Source organism: Drosophila melanogaster, chromosome 2L (genome assembly GCF_000001215.4).
Source record: "Drosophila melanogaster chromosome 2L".
In the NCBI taxonomy this organism is placed as follows: Eukaryota; Metazoa; Arthropoda; class Insecta; order Diptera; family Drosophilidae; genus Drosophila; species Drosophila melanogaster.
In genome coordinates, this window is record NT_033779.5 from 17,384,681 (window position 1) to 17,410,590 (window position 25,910).

Sequence of the window (25,910 nt, forward strand, 5' to 3'; positions counted from 1 at the left end):
TCGATTGGCGCGCTGCACTGGAGCTGTGCTACCATCGCTAACTCAGTGCAACAACAAAATTCCAACGCAACGCCAACTAAGTGCAAAAAAAATCTAAAATTTGTGTAAAATTGTAAAATCCCAATCGCGTATATTTCTAAATCGTATTCGCACAGCACAGTATGTAAAGCACTCCAGTTTATTTAAGTACTGTGTGTGTGTGCGGTAAACACACACCAATAAGAGTGCGTTTTCGCGTCCCTTTTCCCACCCTCTTCTAATGGTTCCCTCTTCTATAACTGTGTCAAATCAGCAGCAACAATAAAATATAGAACAGAGCTACAGCGTGCGTGTGTGTGTGTGTGAAATGCACAAATTGATAAGCAATTTGATTCAATTTAATCTTGTTTAAGTCTGATGAATATCAGCGCAAGCAGCCCAACACAAAATTATAAATAAAAAGTTACGAATTTATATAAATAGAATACCCTTGAGTGATTTTGTTAGTCGCATAAAATTAATTCAATACATATTTGTGTTCCGCATTTTTTGAAAATATAACGAAGTTCTGGCCAACGAGAGCAACAACAAAAAGCGGTCTTGTTTGTTTTTCAAGCTCAACGAAAAAAAGAAGAAAAGAAATCTGCTCTCAGTCAGCTGTTTTAAAGCAGCCGCCTAAGTGCGAGTGAGATAGCTGCCTGCGCGCCAAAATAAAGCAACAACAAAAGTGGAACAGTGGTTCAAAACCTAGCTAAAAATAAAAAAAATCCATTTATTTTTGTAGCAAAAATATAAAATAAAAGCAAATTAAGCGAATTATACATATATTTGTTAAGGTAAGTGATCAGCATTCCATTTATTTTACCAAAAATTATTCTTTTGCACTTGTTTTTCCCCCAAGTTTTTTAAATCGTTTACTTTTAATACGCGTGTGTCCTAATAAGTGAAGATTATTAAGAATAAAGTAAAAAATGAGTGATGATACGAGCGCTTCGGGCGGGACAAGTGCCCCTTTTCCATCGCCAGTTACTGCGGACCCGGAACCAGGAGCCACTGCCTCCAAATTACCGGGTCCCATCAGATCCAATATTCCCACGCCCGCTACTTCTGGTACCGGAATCCCGCAGCCCAGCAAAATGAAGGCACCATCTAGTTTTGGATCGACGGGTTCTGTTTCCAAAATCGGAAGACCGTGCTGCAATCACACAACTCCCAAATCCGGTCCACCACCAAGAGGTAAGTCTAATCGCATTGTGCAACAACGCAAACCAGTTAGTATTATTGCTCAAAGCAAATATGTTACTAAGAGCAGTATTTTTGAAAGTAGTTAAAGGTCTTAATTATCCCCTGGGTTTAATTATCATCCATTTTACAAGCTAGAATTTAAAGCAAGATGAAATTAAAACACATCTGAACACCAATGGGAATTCAACCAGAGCCCCTTTGAAAATCTTGTCAGTGCATTGTCACATACATATTAACATCTTAACAAAGAACATTAATTTCACAATTCAAGAAAAGGGGTTTTTACCGATTTCCACTTTTATACGCGAGTTCTTCACTTATAAAACAGTTGGAAGAAGTCTGATAATTGAATTGCTCTCCGGAAAATATCGCAGTAAAATATGTTTCAATAGTATAGCCCACCACTATACTATCACCAAGTACTCATGAAGGTTAATATTAAAAAATGTACCCACATTCAAATGGGAAAACAGAAACCCAAAAAGAATGGTGAGTTTAAATAATGCACTTTTAAGTTTGACATTGTAAAGGGGTCATTTCATCAAGTTTACTTACTCTCTACCCTCAATACCCGAGATTTGACTACTTTTGTGTTTGCATCTTTGGCTCAAGCAAGTCAAGCATCCGCCTACATATATATATGTGCACCCACAAGATGTAGATTGCTGTATACTATAAGCGAATGCAATGATCTAATGGAAACGATGACAGACCCACTCACTTGCTAAATATATACATACATATACGCTGACCCCACCCCATTTGAGTGCACTTTTTGCACTACATTGAACTTGCAATTATTTCGGCGAGAACTCGCGTAGTTAGTGTAAATTCTTCTCTAAAGAGAAACCATTAATAATTCCCAGCGTCAACTGTTTCGTTTGGTAAACAAATGCTTCACTTCTTTCAATTATTTAATCGTTTTGAAACACCAACGCACAATTCAAAAATAAACAAAACAAATTGCCGCCCACTCTTAACTCTCGATCATAATTATAGAGCTGCCCCGAAAAGTGTTTTTGGTAAGGAGAATTATGGCCAATTAGGCAAGTGCTGCTACCATTTAATTGATCCGCCCAATGTGGCTCATTTCAGGCACGTAACCGCACCGCAGTCGTCAACATACGACGACCCACTGGCCCATATAGCAAACGATCTGCCAAACGATCCATGGATCGATTGACGGGTTTTCTATTTCGCCGGCACACACGTTCCATATCCGATTGACAGTCGCAATGCAACCGCAAAATCGTAGAAATTTATTCCCTGTAAATTTACCCAAAAACACAAAAATTTGTAATGTTTAGGGTTACAGAAAAAACTGAGTCACGAGGTGTATTTAATTTGCATCCATAGAAATAGTTTACACGGCGCTATGTGCACTGTGATCATTTAGATTATCACTTTGTATTAGATTGGTTTTGTAACTAGTTTGTTTGCCCATTTATACATTATTTTTAAAATCGTTTATTGGTCGTTTATTGCACATAATTATTAAACCTATTTCAGAAATTAAGCTGTTTGCTTGGCTCAATGAAAGTCCAGTTTGTTTTGATAGCTCCGAATTTTTTGCTTTAGTACATTTAAATTTCTACGCTGATTTGTTTCAAATACGCCAGTGTTGATCGCCATATCAAAGAGATTATTCCGCATTTTGCCAATTATTAACGAAAACGAAGTGATATACCGCATGTCCCAAATAGTTGAACTACTTTAGTCAATTAGTAGTTTATGCGACGCGCTGCTTAAAACCAAATCCGTTCCAAGCGCCTGAGCGCCTTGATCCGCTGCCCAGATCAGCTTTCTAAAATCTCTCCTAGCATTCTGGAACGGACTGTTTGACTATCTGCCAAGAGACCCGTCATTTGGCCCGCCATACTCAATGCCAAAAGTCTGCGAAAATCTACTCAGCTCAAATGCGACCGAGAAAACCTGGCGACCGGCCGGCAATCTATCTCTACGTCGTCGTTCCCTAATTGAATTTGTTCTGGCGATGACACAGAAAACGTACTCAAAACGTATCTTCTAGCTTGTTCGTGAGCTCAGATCTTTTGAGGTGTTTTTGCGCTGCGCATTTGATGCCGGGTTCCGTTCTCAGTCGATCTGATATGAAAATTGCGGTCGTGGTGCTCGTGGATGAGCTTATGTCACTTTTATTGGTTTCGATCGGAAACAAAAGTGAAGTGAGCCTCTCTCCCACCCATAAAAACGGAAAGCTCATTTGTCTTCGCATTAAGATTGAATCGAAAACGCGTTCGGGATTGACGTCCAATGGATGAGCATCGTCTGGCGGGGGATTACTCCATTCGATTCTAGATTGAGCCCAGTTCTGTTTACATCACCGACTCCGTGGGAGAGTCAATATTGATGTTATGATTAACCACTTTTTGTCTCACTTATTTGACTTCACATCATTAAGTCGTTGAAATCTTTATAATTGAAGACACGTGTTGCATATTTAAGCTGAAAACGTCTCGGGTTTCAGCCAACAGAAAACAGTATCTTCTCTTAAAAGGAATATATATACATATTCGATTTGATAAGTTATGTATTTGTTATAGTTTAGAAAATTTTATTAAATACGTGTTTCAATATTTCAATGCGCTTTTTTGTGCATTGTCTTAAAAGCTGATTCATAGATGAATCTAAAGATAATTGATTCTGATTAACTGGCATTTAGTCTCTGGAATTCATTGTTACAATCTCGTCAAGCAATTCTTAAATTGTTTTCCTACGTGTAAACTTTATATATAATTAGACACAACCCGGCGTTTAAAAACTTTATCGAATCTTTCAATAGCCACTTCAAACATCTTTAAAGAAAAAATAATAATTTTCCAAAACTTACATACTTTTTTATAATAAATTTCACTGCTTATAAATATTTATATTTTATGAAATATATAAGGTCACATAAGATTTCTTCCAAGTCGAAATCCAAAACATATTTGCCTATTAATTATTGAATACAACAAGAACATATTTTTTAGAGTTTTCAAAGCCAATATGGATTGTTAAAAAAACCCAAAAAGTGAAATTCCATTTTTTCGAACTCTTGCTTAGTTATTTTCATGCATTTACTGCACTTGTGATTAGAGTGCTAAAAACCATTGAGCGATCGATCCATATGGTATCGAAGAAAGGGAAAATAAAATTGCAGCCATGTGGCAATTCTTTGTTTGCCGGATTAACTCACTTTGCGTGTCCGTGCAAAAGTCGAAAATAAAAACATTTTTTTACGGCTCTTATTTTTACGCGACGTTTATTCAATAAAAACACCGAGAGTGCGGAGCTATTGCCACAGTGTCTGCTATTAAACTCTGGCCAACAAAGCTTCGGCACCGGATTGGCAATCGGCTTCGCCGCTCTCTCGCTGCGAAAAAAAAGTATCTCAAAGTTTGCGCTGACTTCGCTTCGCGATTGGCTCTCGACGTTCAGTTACTTGAACGACTTTTCGCGAGGCGGACGTGTTTCAGACGCGGAATTGCAACTCAGATGGCAACCAATTGAACTTGATCGGCTCTATACTATAGCTTATATAGTGAACACGCAAACGAAATTGAAAATCCAAAATAGAAGCCAACTTTAACAGAGAGACTTACTTATTGTTATACAACTCACAAAAGGTGATTTGGTGTGCCAGCAAATTACGAATGTCGTTATTTAAATTGGAAATTTCCAATTAAAATATAAGGCTTTTAAAAAAGAACTGTAAAGGCATAAGTTATGTGAACCTTTTTCTACGTCCTTGTCGATGCCCTAAAAGGATTCGAGTTTACTGCAGTGCAAGATATTTTTGGAAACTTTTCGTTTTTCATATTTCTGGCGACAGCCTTTGACCTTGGCTTGGTCTGGTTGATAACCAATTGTTAATCAAATTTATTCTTTTGTTCCTATGTGAAACTTTGCTTTGGTTGTGGCCTCATAAATATTTATTTAATTTCGTGTCTTAGACAAACCTAGAAATTTTCCAATTTTTTTGTTTAATGTGGTTTTATTGAGTTTAAAGATAAGATACAGCGTTAATTGATATCTCTGTTCTAAATTATAACATGCTTAGATCCTTATCATTTAACCGATTTTGTTGGGCTTGGCCCATTTATGACTGCACAATTTAATGACAGCGATATTTCGGTCAATGAATAGTTTTATTCCTGTTTTGGACTAGATTTTATCAGAAAGCCTTGGTTTTTTAAATATAATAGGTGTATTTAAAGCGCATAAAAATAAAACTTGATAATTATCAGAAGAAACGACTTCAAAGGCTGGGTGTGGGCCTTGGCATTTGTACTTTTGGGCCTTTCCATTAGCCATTGCCGGTGTACTGAGATCGTAGCTAATTACGGATTTTCCGCTGGCATCCGCATTTTCCTGTTTGCAAGTACTTACATAAGTAAATTGACGCACAAAAACTTGTAAATGGGCTGTGAGCACGTGTCCCCAACCTCTCTCTCATTGAAATGTCGGCTAAATCGCCGAGATAACCTTAAGGCATTCTATATCTCCGATATCTACGATAAACTCTAAGCGACAACAAAAGTTTATTTGCCGAAACGGCAATAACAAAGTTCGGTTGCGGATTGTATTGAAAAGTTGCGGTTAACCGCTAATTAGATATACAAATTTGCTATTGCTGATTCGTATTTTGACTGAAAGAGACACAAACGTTGATCGGTCTAAAAATACGTACATATATATGCGAAATGGAATGACTTTCACAGCGGCAATATTTGCATATTGCCTAAGACTTTGATTTTTAGTGCAATTTGCTTTTTTTTTCTGTGTTTGTTTGTGGTTTTTGGGGCTCGGCGTTGACGTCTTATTGCCAAATCTACTGGGCTTCCACTGGCGGCCAACACCATATGCAAATTTCAATTTTTTTATTTAGTTGTCTGCAGCTAACTTTCTTTCCGTTTTGTGGCTTTCTTTTCACTGCCACGTTCCGTTCGTATAACGCACATTTTGTCGCTCAATTGTTTGAGTCATTTTGGACCAGGCCAAGTTGCTTGCTGTCATTTGCCTTGGCATTGTTATTGCTAACTGGTATTTTATCAGCTGTTATTATTATTTTGGTTCTGTTGTTGATAAGGAGAACACATTTTTATTTTGGATTCCATTCACACTTCCACTGACTGCGACATTGCCAGCCCAAAACTCTTCAACTTTTGCTGTTGCCACGCTATCTTTGAATTAGAACTGACCGGTGAGATTCTCACATTATTTCGCTAGGTAGTGAAATTGTTACTCATTTAAGATGTTGATTTTTCCCGAAATAAGAGAGAATCAAGATGCCAGTTATCTTGCTGGAATGTGTACTTGAAAATGGAGGAATTTGAGCTAAAATCTGATTACCATATCTGTTAAAGATATTTTTTTAGAATGATTAGGGCTTGAAAAAATATGAATACGTTTACCCATATATTTTTTATATTCAATATTTCTTTTTCATATTCATCTGTAAAAATTTGTATATAGCTTATTATTTGTAATACTCAGCATTTGTAGGTAAATAAATATGGATAGTAAATAAAGCATCTTATACAGTTTAAACGTAAAAGCTGATTATTAGTAAATTTTAAAAAAGTTTCGCGGCTGCTGCTGCTTACACAAATGGAATGCAAATATGGAGACTTTGTATTTAGAACCAGATATTCACATAAAGATTACACAATCCACCTGCAAAAACTTGTGGGCGTGTGGGAGCGATGTCATAAAGCCTTTTGAAGGCATCACCTTGACAGACTGATCATCCCATCTGTCAAACTGGGATACATACCCATATCTTTATATATTTAACACTAACTTCCGAACACATTCTATATACTTTTATATATTTGCTGTGGATCCCGCCACCGGCAATAATGATCTGTCGTCATTCAACTCAATTTAGTCGGTTTGTTTACACAATTTTATTGTTGCCGTTTGTTATATTTGATTTGATATTTATATATATATATGCTTTTGAAGCTCCCCAATGAGCTCAGCTTGGTATTTGTTCTAGAACTATTGGCATAGACAGGGCAACCTTTCGTGGGTGGTATATGTGGCGTATGAGTAATGCGCGATGCTGTATGATCACGTATACGCACCTTTGCGCCCAGCTAATTTGCATTGCACTTTGTATGACACTCATTTAGGAGCATTTAATTGCGGTAAATTTTCCCCGCCTAATTGCGTTTCACACGCCTCGAAAATGATTTTTTTTTATTTATTGTTTCGCCGGTTTTCTTTGCTTTTCCGCTGGCGGCACCTTTTATTTTTATTTTCACTGACTTCGCCGGCAATTAAATTACCGTTTCTTTGACTAAACACAAATCGGTAATGAAAAGAGAAAAAATTGGAAAAGGTGTAACCACCTTTGGTTAATTAATTTTTATGGTCCGCACCCGGTTTCTTTTTTTCGATTATGAAATGATATTTCATTTTGCACCTGTTTTGCTTGAAAATCTTTTCAAATGATTTATTGTCACAACTGAGTGAACCAAAGTCTTTCTGTGGCTTTTCGTGTAAACAAACCCATTATTGCCTTCATTTCTGTTTCGCTATTTTTTTTTTTTCGTTAGCTTAGTTTTGGCCAGCATATTTGTTTGTTTTCTTTGTTGAGATACTTTTCTGCGTCTAATGAATTTACGGACTACAATATTTTCGTAAGCTTAATGGAAGTGTTCATTAAGAAATGTGAATGGACCATAGAACGTAATTTGTTTTTTTTTTCTAAGGAATTACAATTTTAACAAACTAAGGAATACATCTTTTAACATTTCCTTCTTTGATCATATATTCCTGGTTTGATCAAATAGCTGCCCAAATGCTTAACAAATAAAAATTAAACAACAATTTTAATCACTTTTTCCTCATTTTTGTGGCTATTTTTTGTGTTCACCATTTTTGCCCATTGTTTTGCTTACACTTCAGTGCTTTTAATTATTTCGTTTGCAATAAAAGAACAGCAAAAGCAAAAGTCAAATAAATTAACACGTCACTTACACAATTCTCGGACCGAACACTTAAGTCTCGCTTGGAATAGCCTCAAGTGCTAAGTTAAAATGTTCAACAGAAATGCGTACTTTAATATATTTTTTTGTAGTAAACAATTTAATGATTTTTGCTCAAGGGCCTTAAATGTATAAATGAGGTATAGAGAATTAGGAGAAAACGTTTTCGTATCCTGAAATCTTAAGATTTGTGCTCAAAATATAAACAAATACTAACTAAAGTAAAAAAAAAAATCAATACCAACTCCACGATAGCCAAATTGAGTTGATGGATGATGGGCTCTCCTTTAATTATGACATTAATGTCCATTTTGAACTTTTAAATACAGTTATGAATTGCGACACGCCCACTTGTTTAGTTTTGCGATCGAGCGATCCATCGATATAAATTCCAATCGGAATTATGCGTGGGTTGCACAACCGCAATATTTTATGGCAACTGACCAAATACAAACCAAATTACTTTCAGCATTCTTCGCAGTGGCTCTTTAGCCATAAGTTTCTGAAGAGTCTCTTTTATATTTTTAAAAAAGCAAACAAACAATAATTAAGTTGTTTTTGCTGCTTATCTCAAGATCGACAACACACGCGTCCGTTGGAATATTAATTATTCACAAATAAAACATAAAAACTCTCAAGTTGCTTATTTGCCTAACTTACCTCGTTAGGTGGTTAATTATGGGTATGCTAAATAAATATTAATTGCAGGTGGAAAAGTCAAATGTCATATCGAGTTTGAAATTCTGTCTTTTCTTTTTTTTTTTGTAGGTCATTAAGTAGTGTCTAGTTTCGTTCTCTCAAAGGAACTTGTTTCTTCTTTTAGATTTTGCATAATATTGATGGATTGCTTTTGGTAAAATGCAAATTTATGTTGCTGAAACGTCTTCAAGTTGTGTTGCCGAGGGAAATTCTATAAAATCAATTTTATATTCATTGAGTATTGTGGATCAGGACTGCGCGTCTAACTTGACGACTTTGATGACATATTTATAGCAAACTCTTTATTTATTTAGACGTTTAAAACCAATTTATTTAAAAATCAAATTTATGTTTATACCCGTATAAACGAATTTTTAATTCGTCAGAAATGCCACAAAAGAGTGAAAAATGTTGTAGATAACTGAAGATATTTGAGTCTGCGGAAACGGTTTGCAAAGCTGCCTATAAGTTTTATTTTTTCGAAGCCATTCCGAGAAAACCTTCACCGAACACTCTCCCAGTTATCTAATCTCTTTAAAATGAAATAAGACTTTGTTCGGGGTGGGGAGGTTGGTCTGCCAGAGCGACCCATAGCTAATTGCCACTTTGCACTTTACATTTTCTTTTGCCTTTTATTTTACACATATTTTGTTGGCTAAGCTGAGCTTTCTTGGCCCGTTACCATGGCCTGAATTCGCTCGGCTTAGCCCTTAGCTGTAATTATAATTTAATTTTAAGTTAATATTTTGTGTGCTGTTTAATTTGTCATGCTCACTTTGCGTTCCTTGCGCTTGTTTTTTTCTTTTTTTATGTTTTTCATTTTATTTTTAGAAGCCACCAGCATGAGTCGTGAAAGCGATGACAATTTAAGTTCGATCAATTCGGCTTATACAGGTAAATATGTTTTTACGTTTCACTTATATTTTTTCTTATGCATTCATTTGTTATTTTAACTTGGCTACTGCTCAATGCGTTTCATTTAATCTCTTCCCATGACATTATTAATTTACAATTAATATTCAATTAATTGCTTGTTGATGTGGGGGCGAAATTAACACATCTGTGCGAACACCTTTTTGGGCATAACATTAATCGTATCGGAATTTGATGAAAATTGCTTGCAAGACTTAACGACGTCATAACAATATCGATGAATTTTATATTTTATATAAACTAAACAATTTAAAACACATTAACACGTGAAAAATTCGAAACAGTACAGTATTCTGAAGAAAGTACCTATGAACGAGTTATACTTTTAGGCTAAAACGAACTGAATATATTATATTATATCTATAACCTAGTTGAAGCACACTTTATAAATGGAACTGTATACCTCTAGACATAATAATAATAATATATCTTATCAGACGTGTTTATTTATATCGACCCAGTAATCATTTCCTTTTAATTGACATTTCGAATACCTCAATGTAGTTTGTGTTAACCCTGAAAAACACACTGTTCCTTCCTCCCATCACTTTTGGTTCAGTGATCTCCCAACGAACAACAGGCATTTCATTGCCTTATCTACTTGTGTATGCAACATCTTCCCTCAGATAGTGAAAATGTCAAGTCAAGTCTCACGATCTCTGACAGCTCACAGATAGTATCTATTTACCAATCAAAGACATATCAAACCGTCAACCGTAATCAGTCATAATTTTAATCGTTTCTTACCTTAGCCGTAGGCCAACTTCATTAGGCTTAAGTCGTCTTTGTAGTTCCTGTGCTCATTGGAATGTTCATTCAACTGTTTGCCCTTCTGCCACATGTGTTTTTATTGTTTCGCATTCGAAACACGTTCTAAACTTAAACAAATTTTAATTGTAATGCGAAATACGCGACTCGACCAGACGCCCAACCGGATTTTTTTTTTTTTTGGGTATTTACTATATAGTATATGGTATACATCTATAATTAATAATATATGGGACACGCCTTTAAGCGATCAGCTCGATTAGCTCACGTAAGCATCTTCATCTGGAAAACCAGTTTTCTATTTGGTGAAATTCTAGTTTGTCGCACAAAGATTCCTGTTGAAAACATTTAGCATTTAAAGTAATGACAATTAAATATTCAGATATATGCATTGTCGATGCAATTATTGTGTGCCCAGAACAATGAGCAAAAATTAATTTAATTGAGATAAAAAATGTTAGAGCAGGCACAGTAGCCACATTTTAGCGCGAATGTATAACAATTGGAATATGTGAATACACTAATTTAAGATGCCAGGAAGTACAAAGATACAATCAGTGCTTTTAAGTAAATTACTTTCAGACACACCCCTGAATAAATGTTGTATTTATAAACGTGCTATATTTACCCAGATTGCTTCGCTCACTGTAAGCTTCACTGTAACCACTCGTGCAGTTCAGTGGAAATGTTAGTTCAGCCCACAGTGATCAGGACTTAGAGATCGCCAATCAGCAGCTAATAATCGGTTTTCGTCGGCATTTTCCACAGAGACTCGCAGATGGATTTGCATCTAACATGCCGAAAAGTCATGTAAGTCATGCGCAGTCCGAGTTGTGGGGTTGTGAAAAACTACTCGACATGTGGGTAGCCAAAGCTGCAGGAAAACTGGCAGAAATTGGTTAAAAAGCAGTAAAATATATATAAATATATATTTAGCTAGGAAATAAACTGAATTCAAAGAACATTCAGGCTTACCTTAAGGAAGCTTTAATAGATAGTTTTAGTTACAATTTTCAGCGTGAGTAGCAAACTTTTATTGCCGTGCAAAAACCCACATTATAGCCACTTACGAATCGCTCAGAACTGCATTGCAACCTACACAGGGAGCTATTATCGATGAGGATGGCGGTGCACGGAGCTGCACAGTTTAGTTTAATTAAATGTTGTTTAATCATCTCAGAAGATAATGTGCTATTGACATGACCAGCACTGTTGGCTCTGTTGGCTGATTTATCGCCGGTCAGCGCGCGATCGATCCGCCATAAATGGCTGGCGAAATATTTGTTTTCGATTTCAACGTATCTCCCTGGCTGCTTCATTTTGGCCAGAATCGTGAGCAAAGTGGGTCGCAGCCAGGCCCGGGTTGCCTTTTGGCCAAGTCAAGTCAACTATTGACGGCGCCACACTCCACTTGGCGTTGGCCGGGTGAGCGGTGCTCTTTGATGATTCATCTGTCAGATACATGAGTTCATTAGCAGCACTGACACTGAATGTCAACTGCAAGGAAATTGTTTGTCATCTAGGTGCGTGCGTATTTTTAGAATGACGACTTTTCACAGTTAAATGTTGCAAATTAAGTGCGGCGGGGGAAAGGTGTTTCAATTAGCGAAGGTAAAGTCAAGACTGATTTATTGCCTGGCATTGGTTGCTTGTTTTTCCAGCCATTACATAAAATACGAACACAGAACATCAAAGCCAGTGTTAAGTGAAAGTTTGCAAAATAATTGTTAAAAACAAAAAAGGGAACCACTCACCAAAATACACAACAACAAACTGTTACAACGCCCAATTGTGATAATTAAAAAAAAAAAGTTGTTACGAGCATGTAGGATACGGAAAATACTACCGTCATGATAATAGCAAATAATAACAAATTGTCTTGCACGATCGGCGAACGGTAGCGAATGCCAGCGTATATCTGTCAGATACAATATACTCACAATTGAACCTTGAAGCCGTCTGGTCTGGCCAACTCATGTCATGTCACGGCTGGGCCAACGCAATCGGTTGATTAGCCAAAAGCAGTGGCCCACGAGATATAAAGCCGGTACGAAGTCTTCTTCAACACACTCGTACTCAAGCAGAGCATATCTGGCGTAGATTACAAGTGAAGAAAAATTAAAAAAAAAAAGAAAAGGGGAAAATAAACGCAATTTCAACTGGCAAAAACACAATTAACTACACGACGTAGACACGCTGGGGTTTTCATAGCGCACAACTGAAGATGACGCTAGTGCACAGGAAAAAAAAATTGGAATTATTAAAGTTGAAATATAGTGAAATACCTTACTACATAGACATAATATAAAATTAAACTTTCATGTTATTAGTTTGCCAATTGCTTTTTTTTCTGTGCATTAAAAAGTAAGCGGAAACCGAGTTCGTGCAATTGATAAATTGAAATCTTTTCTCGATCTCCTTCCTTTTCGGCAGCATTTCTTTTGTCCGCTGCAATTGTGTTTTTAAATCCGCTGCTGTCTGTCATTCAATGGCTTTGAAAACGTTACCAAACTGTCGACAATTTAATTGATTTATGCTCTTATAGCTCTTTCTCGTGCAGTTTTGCCAAAAGTATGAATTGATTTTGAAAGTTGCTGTGAAAAGAGGCACAATAAGTTACACATCAATATCAATAAAGAATTGGACACAGACAATTTAGGGAAAGAAAGAAAGGGATTTTTAAGAGATTTTTACAATGGTTTATTTATTCCTAAAATGAATTTATGGCACGTCATGTTAGCTTTTTTCTCGTAATTTAAAATAAAAAACGTAAATTGAGGTAACTTTTTATTTGGAGAAATTTTATTAACGTGTTTTATAAAAATCATATAGCAAGCACACGCCAAACTCTTTCTCTCTACTCAAGCCATACTTATAGATACATACATATATTTCGAGCTTAATAACATCTCAGATTACCGTTCGCCTTTTTTTTGTGCTGGCATCTAACCTTTACCACAACTGCTTGCGGCCAAGATCTTATTAAAGACAAGAAACCTTAGCACACAAGCTGCCAAAAAACTTTCACAACCCAAAACAGCAAATTGGGCTTAACACAAATGCGCTAATTTTTAACCAATATTTATATATATCTATATATATATACATAATATACATATATAACAAAAGGGGAAATGTCAGGAAAAACTTGCTGCACAGCTTGCTCAGTTAACACCCACAAAACACAGCGAAATGCTAAACAATTGCAATGCATTTTATGGAAATTCGGGGCGACTTCGTGTAAAGATGTATATGTATGTACATTTTTGTATATCTACAAACCCGTCCTGTCTATAGATCTCTATCAAGAGACTGTCAGGCGCTTTACGCGATCTTCGCTCTCACCCACACCCGACTGGGATCGCTTTTCGCCCGCTAGACGCTCGCTAAAATCGGAGGCTGGAAGTCGCGCATCTTGTAAGTTATTAGCCCGCCATCGCCATTGTGCCAGTCGCATGTATCTTTAAATGGTATTTCGTATCTGTATCTGTATCTGTATATTTTCTGTTTGTTTGTTTTGCTTTCGTTACTGCTTGTTGTTTTCCAACGCCAAGATGATTATTATCTAGAAGCCACTGGGCGGCGTCGCAGCTCAGGTAAGCATTCGCTACGATTGTGAGTGGACATAAATGCAACGCACAGGATTTTGTAACGGGGGAACTTTGTGGCAAATCATGTTTTATAACTAATTTATTCTTTTTTTTTTTTTTTTGTTTACGTGTACTGCAAATATCTTTGCTGTGTCTTGTATCTGCAGAGCGTGTCTGGTTCTAGCCATTTGCGCAGGTGGCTGGCTTTTATGCATCTAGGCCAGTTGCTCGCTCCTTAAATAGTCATTCTGCAGAAACGTTAAGAGCGCAACTTTATGGCCAAACTGTCGAAATAATTCCCATGCAGATGGCATATATCTCGGCATCTTCGGTAGCTCCAAGTATTGTCAAACTAACAAGGCCTAATGAGCCACTGCAAACGTGTTTAAGTTTACCTCTCACTGTGGGCGTAATTGCGCCTCTAATGAGCCATTGCTGTGACAATATTTACACTGAATTAATGTATCAAGTCAAGGTCTTTATAGGGTTAACTATGCGCATTTTGTTTAATGGTTGCCAAATTAAATTGGCCAAGTTTGTAGATTAATGAATTTGGGGCAAAATCGTTACGCTTTTAATGCTAATCAAATTGATGAGGAAACGTAATCCGTGAAAAATATGAAAAATTATTTAAGTAAATGGGGAACATTTTGAACAAGATTTGCTTAGCTTATTACTTTTTGGGCTTATGTTAATTTTAGTGAAGGGATTTGATTGGGGAAAGGTAAATTAAGATAAAATATTGTCTATTAGTTATATATAAAGTAAAAAATGAATAGAATGGCACGTGTTTTGTAACACCCAGTTGTTTTGTTTTTCTTTTTAAATGTTAAACATGATATGCAATTGACATTTAAAATAAAACACCAATTTATTTTACATGAACTGAAGTGTAATGTCACTGAAATGCAGTTTGAGTTCATTTTCAGCAACGGCAATGGGAAAATTATGAGCAAGTTGCCATATCTAATAGATGTGGGTGGATGCAGTCAACAGCAAAATGAAATTAACTGACACGACAGCCAAACTTGGCAAAATGTTGTTATGACTTCACTGAGCTGCATGCAAGTTTTATTTAGCTTTTTAATCCGCTTGTTTCCTGTAATTTTCCACTTAATGGTTTTCCCTCAGACACAGTAAATATAAATGGGTAATTTAAAAGTGAAATCGGAGAGAATTCATTGCCACTTATAGCATAGAAGTGGAATATCGAACAGCTTGCAAATGTCAAGTTTACAATGCTAAAATCCGTCTAAATAATTTATATTCATTATGCGGGGGATCGTTCTCAATGGTTTTCCATTGAGCAGGCGATATGCAAATATGCCAAATGACATCATACCCAAGTGGAACACAGATAAAAAATGAACTGTATTGGAGAGATAAATGAAAACGCAGTCTAGCCAATTTTAGGATTTTTTTTTTAGACAGTATTTTGATTGATGACTTAACAGTTGATACTAATGGGACCCCCCAACTTGATATTATTGCTTTCCCATCGAACAGATAACAGCAGCGCCGTGCTGACAGCAAACACAGAGCAGTTCATCATTGGACAGCGGGTTTGGCTGGGTGGCACTCGTCCCGGACAGATTGCCTTCATTGGAGACACACACTTTGCTGCTGGCGAATGGGCGGGTGTTGTCCTTGACGAGCCTAATGGTAAGAATGGTCCTTACTCTCTCTCTTAAAGGCCCTATTAAAAGTCTATGCTTTTGCTAGGTAAAAACGATGGCTGTGTGTCGGGCAAAAGGTACTTCCAGTGCGAGCCGAAACGAGGCATTTTCTCACGCCTCACACGTCTTACCACATATCCCTTGGCCGGAGCCCAGACTCCGACCTCTCCATTGGCCAAAAGCTCCCCAGACAGATCGCGCACAGTTTCTCCAACTGCGAGTATTCGCAGCTCTATGCTTCGCAGTCCCGGCATTGGAGGCAGTAAGTTATTGGATCTACGAAATGGATGAAGTGCACAATCTCTACAAAAACTTGTCTATTTTTAGAGAATGGAATGGCTGTGGGCGATCGTGTGATTGTCTCTTCTGGATTTGGTAGTCGTCCTGGTATCTTACGCTATTTGGGAGAGACACAGTTTGCTCCCGGCAACTGGTGCGGTGTGGAATTGGATGAGCCTAGCGGCAAAAACGATGGAACTGTCGATGATATCAGGTATACCCATGAAAATTTATGAGATCCAAGTGCGCTGATCCATCCCCATTGCAGATACTTTGAGTGCAAGCCCAAGTACGGGGTGTTTGTACCTATTGCGAAGGTTTCACTGTCGCCGTCGTCCAAGAAAACGCGTCTTTCCAGGACCGGATCAAGGGAGTCGCTCACCTCGATTGGCACCATGAACAGCATCGCCACCACGGCCACGTCGCGCATGCGCATGAATGCTCAGGTATAAGCGGTGACCTCGAAAGGATCACCCTCACCACCCAGTTCTCCCACAGAAAGAACACCCACAGTACCTTAAAAAAAAAAAGCAAACACAAATACCGTTTAAAGTTCTGGTTCTGTTCTTTGTTAATTTTTATATTTTACCCATTAACCTACCTGTTACTTTTTATTTGAGCCCTTTTACTAACGCGTTCCACATCTAATCGCAAATCCCTTCCGTTCCTAGCAGCGCAAGTCGAGCACGCCCGTTAAGCCAATTTTAGCGACGCCGAAAAGCCAATTTTCCATGCAGGTATGCTAACTCATCTACAAGATCCACAAATAAATTGTATGGTATTCGCTGTTGGTTTTTCCTTTTCGCTCTTAAAAACTATTCGTTTGCCGAGCTGTAGTCGCTGTTAGCAAACCCAATCCATTAACGTTAAAATTTTGCAAAATATTGTACGCAGAATTAATGGTTTGGCTATTAAATTAGGTTAAACAAAAAATGTATAAAGATTTTGACGTTAATGGATCTGTGCCCTCTTCTGTATAATTGTGGTTTAACCCTTAGTTTGTAAGCATTTAACTAACATAATACACACTAACCCACACAAAACACAACACAAAAGACACACCCCAAAAACAAAAAAAAACTCCCACCAAAACAAACTATGTAAATTAATAATAAATTTATGCCTATTAAGTCTCAATGCATTTTATTATGTCATGTGTTTGAGTTGGTTTATATATATCACAATGTACAATAAAAATATTTAAATACTTCCTGCACGCTTTCGCTGTTCAAGTGTTGATTGTTCAATGTTTTTGTTAAATTTGCTTCTATTTGCATGTGTGTGCGTTCGCTGTCGCCGGTAGAAGGTAAAGCAACAATAAATTAATGAGTGTTTTTGCAACCAGCCCCGCACCCTATACACCTGTACTACATACACCCACACTATATATGTATCCGAATCTGTATCTATATCGTCTCGTATCTCTCTACTTCTTGTGTATCGTTATTTGTGTGCCTAGGCATTTCATAAAAGCTTGCTTTGTCCTCTCTGTGCTCTGTTTATTTTTTGGTCGATCGATCGACATTGTAGGATCTGCTGCGCGAGAAGCAACAACATGTGGAGAAGCTGATGGTGGAGCGCGACCTGGACCGCGAGGATGCCCAGAACCAGGCGCTGCAGCTGCAGAAGAACATCAACGAGGTAATTATCTTCACCGACACCATGTACGCACCGCTGCCCTATGCGGACAGATCGCGACCCTATCGACCCTCCAAGAAGTCGAGGGTTAAGGTTCCACAGCAACAACACATTTGGGTGCCCACCACCCTGAGCAGCAGCATTACCACCAGTACCAGTACTAGACCAACCATAGCAGCAGCAACAGCAGCAGCAGCAGCAGCAGCAGCATGCAACAGACAGCCCCTGCAGCAGCAGCAACAGCCGCATCTGCATCAGAAGCAGCAGCAGGCCAAGCCAAAGAAAGTTTGGTTTTGCGATAAAAAGAAACTCTTTCCAGTTGGCTGACTTCGCGGCTGATTCGGGCCCAGTTTGCAATGTTTGCTCATTCATTTGTGCAGTTTCGGTTTCGATTAATTGTGTTTTGTTTTTGTTTGATTTTATTTTTGCATTGCACCCGCGCTCTGGCTGTTTACAAAACAAACACACACAACCATTTTCTCGTTTTCACACAGCTGTTTTTTTTTATGATTTTACCCATCATTGTCTTGTGTTTATTTGTTGTTGATTTAACTCAAACTCATCTAATTTTTGGCACGTTACGTTTTATGTTTTGTTCTTTAACCACAGTGAAGACACTCAACTCATTCCCAATTGCCAGTCATTTTCCCAAATTGATTCATCAAATTAACTTGAAACGCTGAGAAGAGTACAAATTTCATAAGTTTAACTAGGCATGAAAGGTTTTGGGGGTTCAACAGCATTTAACTCGGTCAAAATTTAAAATAACAATGGGTTAAGGTTATTGCTGATATGTATACAAACGAAATTGATTTTACATCAACTTGTATACATACATTTTATAATAATTATTATTCTTTTTGCATTTTGTGCTGGCGCAAAATTTTTTATTTACCAATAACTTGCATCTGCGAAGATTGAATATGCATAAGATAACAAAATAAGTTTTCATGGGTTCATCTCAGTTCAGATACACAGATTTCTACACTTAAATTATCATATACGCAATCTCGAAATTACAGCAAGAAAAACGCAAAAACAACCTATTGTTAATTATTTGCATTCTTAATTATATACGTTAGCACTTTTGCACTGTTTGCTTATCCGCACAGTGCGTTTGGAGAAAAAAAGCTAGCGCACACAATTATACCCTATTATTGTTTCCTAAATTTGAAGAAGGGACTGTTTACTTTTATGTGCTTTTCGCAACCGCTTTGGGGCTTTTCTAGAAGACGACTGTCTTGTGGGATGATTGAGTTTTGTGCTTTCTGTTTGGTTTTGTTTTCAATAAATTGTTTGTGTTTATATTTATATGCGGATACGTGTTAGACTTTTCTATTTGTCGAGCGCACTTTGAGTTTGAGTGTTAAATTAGCAACAAAATTATCACCTGAAATTCCCGGTCCCAGCCACACCAAATCCATATTTTCCTGCCTTTCTCATCCACTGATCAAGCTATCCATCCTTTTTAACGCAAAACCAAAAAGATAATCTGACTACCAATTTGAACAAAATTAGGCTGGTCCTTAAGAGTTGAAATTCTGTTTGCACAAGACTATTTTTGTATGATTCTTATAGCAAATACTGATCGAAGCGGATCGCTGGAGACGCCTGATAGCGAGACACAGCATAAAGGTATCCGATCTGCGACGCGAGTTCCGCGGCTGGTCCGGAAAACACGAGAGTCACTGCATCCTGCACAGTGTCCTCACACCGCTGCGCATCAAGTAGAAATCCGGATGAGAGGAATGGGCGACCATAGTGCTCAAAACTATTCGATTCGACGATTTTTGAATTACATTTCTTTGCACCGAGAAAGGAACCACTGAAGACAAAGTTGAAGTCTGCACAGCGTTTTAAGCTGATACAACCAAATAAAGAATTAAAGATCTTTAAAATAATGAAAAAAGGAAACCATAAAAAAAAACGAAAGCCAATCGAAAAACCAAAACGAATAAAGTTAACTTAAATGGTTTGATTGGCGTAAAAATATCAAAAACGAAATTAAAAAGATAAAAAAAACGGTTAATGGAAAAGTTGACTGACAATTTTCGATTCTTTTGACGAAAGCGAATTTTTCTTGCTGTTGGTTTAGTTATTACGATATACACTTAAATACTATATATATGAAGAAAAATACACTAACAATATGCAAAACATTTTTACAATCTCCCAATGTTGTTTTATTTATGGTTTTAACTTGCGTGCTAATTTCCTTTCCTATTTCTTTGACCCCTCGATCCTCAGCTAAAAGCAAGAATCGTTGAATTGGAGTCGGCATTGGACAATGAACGAAAGAAAACTGAAGAATTGCAGTGCTCCATAGACGAAGCCCAGTTTTGTGGCGATGAATTGAATGTAAGGACAAACAGAAGTCGTGTCTGGAAATGTACATTGTTGGGTTAAAAAGTTGATGTTCGATAGAATTTTTAGTTTACTATATTTGCTCTTATTAAAGTTTAGCTTGATATATTTGTTAATATTGAGAATCGTTAAACTGATTGTTAAATTCTGAAATCAACAAGGAAAAATCTCAAACTAAGCTTATCGTTCGTTTTAATGCGTTTTTCAAGCTATTGCATTTGCTGGATCCAAAAGTATGCTATATAAATATTGACTTTTGTAAGCGAAAAACAAACTCTAAAAATTATTGCATGCGGCTCAGTATTACTGAGTATTAATACAATAGAATATGACGAACTAGTCAATAAAATATTTAATATTCCAATTAAAATATAATATGTTACTGTTATTAAATGGAAAACGCATATATCTTCCGGGAAATAAATGAATAGAGCAAGTCAATGTACATTTCCATGCACTGAGAATAAAACTAGGCCCCCTATACTAATAATATAATTCCTATATAATAGGCTCAGTCACAGGTTTACAAGGAAAAAATCCATGATCTGGAGTCAAAAATCACAAAACTGGTGTCCGGTAAGGAATAACAATTAAAATTCCAAGTGAAAATGCTTAATACCTTGATGCATCCTCCTTAGCCACGCCAAGCCTACAAAGTATACTACCGCCCGATCTACCTTCAGACGATGGTGCTTTGCAGGAGGAAATCGCCAAGCTGCAGGAAAAGATGACCATTCAGCAGAAGGAGGTTGAATCTCGGATTGCGGAACAGCTGGAGGAGGAGCAGCGGTTGAGGGAAAATGTAAAGTACCTTAATGAGCAAATCGCCACTCTACAGTCCGAGTTGGTGTCCAAAGATGAGGCCCTGGAGAAATTCTCCCTCTCGGAATGTGGCATCGAGAATCTCCGAAGGGAACTCGAACTTCTCAAGGAGGAGAACGAAAAGCAAGCTCAGGAGGCTCAGGCTGAGTTCACCCGAAAACTAGCCGAAAAATCCGTAGAGGTGTTAAGATTAAGCTCTGAATTGCAAAACTTGAAGGCAACATCCGATTCCCTGGAAAGCGAAAGGGTTAACAAAACCGACGAATGTGAAATTCTTCAAACCGAAGTACGAATGCGGGATGAGCAAATCAGAGAGCTAAACCAACAACTCGATGAGGTTACCACACAACTAAATGTACAAAAAGCGGATAGTTCTGCTCTGGATGATATGCTTCGATTGCAAAAGGAGGGTACTGAAGAAAAATCTACTCTTTTAGAGAAAACCGAAAAGGAGCTAGTTCAAAGCAAAGAACAAGCTGCGAAAACTCTAAATGATAAGGAACAACTTGAAAAACAGATATCAGATTTAAAGCAATTGGCGGAACAAGAAAAACTAGTCAGGGAAATGACTGAAAATGCAATCAATCAAATACAACTAGAAAAAGAATCCATAGAACAGCAATTGGCTTTAAAACAAAACGAACTTGAGGACTTCCAAAAGAAACAGTCAGAATCGGAAGTTCATCTTCAGGAAATCAAAGCTCAGAACACGCAGAAGGATTTTGAATTAGTTGAATCTGGTGAGTCCCTTAAAAAACTGCAACAGCAATTGGAGCAGAAAACTTTGGGTCATGAAAAACTGCAAGCTGCTTTGGAAGAACTAAAGAAAGAAAAGGAAACGATCATAAAGGAAAAGGAGCAGGAGCTCCAGCAGCTCCAAAGCAAGTCAGCTGAATCCGAAAGTGCTTTAAAAGTCGTACAAGTACAACTAGAGCAACTCCAGCAACAGGCTGCCGCATCTGGAGAAGAGGGATCCAAAACTGTGGCCAAATTGCACGATGAGATTAGTCAGCTTAAGTCCCAAGCTGAAGAAACTCAGTCCGAGTTAAAATCCACCCAATCCAACTTGGAAGCCAAAAGCAAACAATTGGAGGCAGCAAATGGCAGCCTAGAAGAGGAAGCCAAGAAGTCAGGCCATCTGCTGGAACAGATTACCAAACTTAAATCTGAAGTAGGGGAGACGCAGGCAGCTCTCAGTTCATGTCATACGGATGTGGAATCCAAAACTAAGCAACTTGAAGCCGCAAATGCAGCTCTGGAGAAGGTCAACAAGGTAAGTCTGTGAAATAAACGACGATATAGTTATTGTCATTCTTTAATTAAACAGGAATACGCGGAATCCCGAGCGGAGGCTTCTGATCTGCAAGATAAGGTGAAGGAGATCACCGATACGCTACATGCTGAGCTTCAAGCTGAACGATCGTCCTCCAGTGCTCTCCATACTAAGCTGTCCAAGTTCTCGGATGAAATAGCTACCGGCCACAAGGAACTGACCAGCAAAGCCGATGCCTGGAGCCAGGAGATGCTGCAAAAAGAGAAGGAACTACAGGAGCTGCGACAGCAACTTCAAGATAGTCAAGACTCTCAAACAAAGCTGAAAGCAGAGGGAGAGCGGAAAGAAAAGTCTTTCGAGGAATCTATAAAGAATCTTCAGGAAGAAGTCACTAAGGCCAAGACGGAGAATCTAGAGCTAAGCACTGGCACACAGACGACCATAAAGGACCTGCAGGAGCGACTGGAAATCACCAATGCTGAGCTCCAGCACAAGGAAAAAATGGCAAGCGAAGATGCGCAGAAGATTGCCGACCTTAAGACCCTTGTGGAAGCCATCCAGGTGGCTAATGCCAATATATCAGCTACAAATGCGGAGCTCTCCACTGTATTGGAAGTTCTTCAGGCGGAGAAGAGTGAAACAAATCACATATTCGAGCTCTTTGAAATGGAAGCCGATATGAACTCAGAGCGGTTGATCGAAAAAGTTACTGGGATTAAGGAGGAACTAAAGGAAACCCATCTGCAACTGGATGAGCGACAGAAAAAGTTCGAGGAGTTGGAGGAGAAATTGAAGCAAGCTCAGCAAAGTGAACAAAAGTTGCAACAGGAGTCTCAGACTTCCAAGGAGAAACTTACGGAAATACAACAATCCTTGCAAGAACTCCAAGATTCTGTAAAGCAAAAGGAAGAACTTGTCCAGAACTTGGAAGAAAAGGTTAGGGAAAGCAGTTCCATCATAGAAGCGCAGAACACGAAACTAAATGAAAGCAATGTTCAGTTGGAAAACAAAACTTCTTGTTTAAAGGAAACCCAAGATCAATTGCTAGAGTCACAGAAGAAGGAGAAACAATTGCAGGAAGAGGCTGCCAAACTTTCCGGTGAGCTGCAGCAAGTGCAAGAGGCCAATGGAGACATAAAGGATTCCCTAGTAAAAGTAGAGGAACTAGTAAAGGTGTTGGAGGAAAAACTCCAAGCAGCCACCTCCCAGTTGGATGCCCAACAAGCCACAAATAAGGAACTCCAGGAGTTGCTGGTTAAATCTCAAGAAAACGAGGGAAATCTGCAAGGAGAATCTTTGGCAGTCACTGAGAAACTACAACAACTGGAGCAAGCAAATGGGGAGCTTAAGGAGGCTCTGTGTCAAAAAGAGAATGGCCTTAAAGAACTTCAGGGCAAACTTGATGAAAGTAATACTGTATTAGAAAGTCAAAAGAAGAGCCACAACGAAATTCAGGATAAGTTAGAACAGGCCCAGCAAAAGGAGAGGACTCTTCAAGAGGAAACATCCAAGTTGGCGGAGCAACTGAGCCAATTAAAGCAGGCTAATGAAGAGCTCCAGAAATCCCTTCAGCAAAAGCAGTTACTTTTGGAAAAGGGTAATGAATTCGACACCCAGCTGGCAGAATATCAGAAAGTCATTGATGAGATGGATGATGCGGCTTCCGTTAAATCCGCGCTGCTGGAACAGCTACAAAATAGAGTTGCGGAACTGGAGACCGCACTCCGTCAAGCCAACGATGCCCAAAAGACTGCTTATCTGGAGACTAAGGAACTGAGGCGCCAGCTGGAATCGCTGGAACTGGAGAAGTCGAGGGAGGTTCTGAGCCTAAAGGCTCAGATGAATGGTGCGAGCAGTAGGTCCGGAAAGGGTGATGAAGTGGAGGTGGGTTTCTTTTTTTTAAGCTAATATTTTATATATTTTGCAAACAATGGGCCTTGTCAATTTCCAGTCACTGGACATCGAAACCAGTCTTGCCAAGATTAACTTCCTGAACTCAATTATTGCTGACATGCAGCAGAAGAATGATGCACTCAAGGCAAAGGTGCAGACCCTTGAAACCTTGCCAATGGATTTCACCAAGTGAGTTAAATTCTTTTTCATCTCGGTCGAAGCATTTTCGTTCATAAATGTATATAATATATTTAAGACCTCATGCCTTCGATGCCCTGACAAAGCGGAAACCGGCTCCCAGACTTTTCTGCGACATCTGCGATGAGTTTGATCAGCACGATACGGAGGATTGTCCAATCCAGGGAAGCGAAGATCAAGACTACTCCACACCGTCATCCGAGTCCAACAACAACGAGAAGGAGCGGAAGCTGCCGGCACCCAGGAAATACTGTGATTCCTGCGAGGGTGAGTAAAATAAAATATCAAATTTTACTGACATTTAACAATGTTTTTCCCAATTACAGTTTTTGGCCACGATACGAGCGAATGTGCCGATGATGAAACCTATTAGTTAGCTCTAGTTAAATTCTATTATTTCCATTTTACTTTGTTTTAGACTCTATAGCATAACCATATTGCGAGATCTATCAGATGAGATACTTTTACCTCAGCAGAGCTTCACTCAATCACACAAAGAAATTTCTCTACTTAAAATTGTGATCTTGCGTTATGCACACATCCATGGATAGTAGTCTATTTTAAATTGTTTTTATTTATTGAATGCGATTCGTGGCAAACACACAATCGGTTGTTTTCGTAATTTTTGAGTGTAAACATAGTGTAAAAAATAAAATCAAGAACGTGGAAGAAGAAGCTTTTATTGGGTTTTCATAAGACTAAGGAATTAATTGGTAATTATATGATTAATCGCCGCCCTCCTTCTTCTCCTTGATGGCGTCCTGAAATCAGAGAAACATGGATATTAAAGAAATGTTTCGAGGACGTTTTGTGCAGGTAATACTTTGAAACGCTCTTCGAAGAGAGATAATTCTGCTAGAAGATCGGTTATGGCGTTCATGAATGCTTCCTGCGGAGAATAATCGGCCGTAGTCTGGATGCGGATGACGAACTTGTGCTCCAGAGGATGCGGAACCTTGTAGCCGGCAAACAGAACATTGGGATCCTTCAGCAGTTGGCTGCAGGCAAGAATGCAAATTTAATGTGTAATCAGACGGGCTTGTTGGCCAACATACTTGCGGATCATGTTGCCCAGCGTGTGATCCTCTTTGTTTATGGTGAATATAGCCGCATTGGTCACTTTGGTGTCCAGTTCCTTGATGATTCTGCAGCCGCGCCATAACAAACATAAAAACGGGTTAAAGGTGGTCATTCGGAGTAGTCTGTTTTCTTTACTCACTTTTTCTCGCCTTCATAGAGCAGAAATGACTCAAAGGTAGGTGGTGCGTTCATTTTGATGTCTTACTTTTCGTTAGTTACTGCAAAACTTATAAATTGTTTATTAAAATCAGCAGCACGCTCAGCAAAATTCTCCGGTACAGTGTTGACTAACGCCCAAGTGCAACACAAGCTAAAGTAGCTATATCTAGCAAAAAGTAGCTAGAACGCCTAGCTAATTTATTTTAGTATTTTATAAATCATTTTTAATGTGAGCATCTATTAAATAAAATAAAACTTGTACTTTGAATTTGAAAATAATTTAATTTGCTTATGTTTTTTGGTCATTAAATAAATAGCT

General features: G+C 38.1%; 2 protein-coding genes across 16 annotated transcripts; one reads left to right on the forward strand and one right to left on the reverse strand.

Moving 5' to 3' along the window:
* Positions 1–19: 19 nt before the first annotated feature.
* Positions 20–25,018, forward strand: CLIP-190 (Cytoplasmic linker protein 190). Of its 15 annotated transcripts, none has more exons than NM_165213.5 (17): positions 20–159; positions 764–815; positions 881–1,215; positions 9,750–9,812; positions 15,716–15,871; positions 15,932–16,147; positions 16,213–16,378; positions 16,433–16,610; positions 16,839–16,901; positions 17,695–17,805; positions 20,050–20,160; positions 20,676–20,742; positions 20,805–22,261; positions 22,316–24,145; positions 24,213–24,343; positions 24,411–24,619; positions 24,679–25,018. In NM_165213.5, exons 3-17 carry the CDS (start codon positions 951–953, stop codon positions 24,723–24,725), a joined length of 5,070 nt encoding a protein of 1,689 aa, NP_724047.2. In that variant the 5' UTR covers positions 20–159; positions 764–815; positions 881–950; the 3' UTR covers positions 24,726–25,018. The 15 variants fall into 15 exon arrangements, with proteins under 15 accessions (NP_724047.2, NP_001137833.2, NP_001368962.1 ...); NM_165214.2 differs by lacking the exons at positions 20–159; positions 764–815; positions 881–1,215 and adding exons at positions 4,661–4,850; positions 13,917–14,036; positions 14,174–14,215 and having other exon boundaries at positions 16,836–16,901; NM_001382176.1 differs by lacking the exon at positions 20–159 and having other exon boundaries at positions 335–815; positions 16,836–16,901; positions 17,695–18,120.
* Positions 25,018–25,726, reverse strand: Polr2J (RNA polymerase II subunit J). Its single transcript, NM_135992.4, has 4 exons — positions 25,572–25,726; positions 25,408–25,497; positions 25,176–25,350; positions 25,018–25,113 (listed from the first exon to the last, which is right to left on the reverse strand). The coding sequence occupies exons 1-4, from the start codon at positions 25,622–25,624 to the stop codon at positions 25,078–25,080; spliced, it is 354 nt and encodes a 117-aa protein (NP_609836.1). The 5' UTR covers positions 25,625–25,726; the 3' UTR covers positions 25,018–25,077.
* Between the last annotated feature and the right edge of the window lie 184 nt (positions 25,727–25,910).

Bases quoted from the DNA above. Each gene is read 5' to 3' on its own strand.
- CLIP-190 (NM_001382176.1), top strand. From the start codon at position 951: ATGAGTGATGATACGAGCGCTTCGGGCGGGACAAGTGCCCCTTTTCCA. The intron at 16,148-16,212 runs GTAAGTTATTGG...GTCTATTTTTAG, and splicing joins CAGTCCCGGCATTGGAGGCA to AGAATGGAATGGCTGTGGGC. The intron at 24,146-24,212 runs GTGGGTTTCTTT...GTCAATTTCCAG, and splicing joins GAAAGGGTGATGAAGTGGAG to TCACTGGACATCGAAACCAG.
- Polr2J (NM_135992.4), bottom strand. From the start codon at position 25,624: ATGAACGCACCACCTACCTTTGAGTCATTTCTGCTCTATGAAGGCGAG. The intron at 25,498-25,571 runs GTGAGTAAAGAA...GCGCGGCTGCAG, and splicing joins CTCTATGAAGGCGAGAAAAA to AATCATCAAGGAACTGGACA. The intron at 25,114-25,175 runs GTATTACCTGCA...CTCTGATTTCAG, and splicing joins TCTTCGAAGAGCGTTTCAAA to GACGCCATCAAGGAGAAGAA.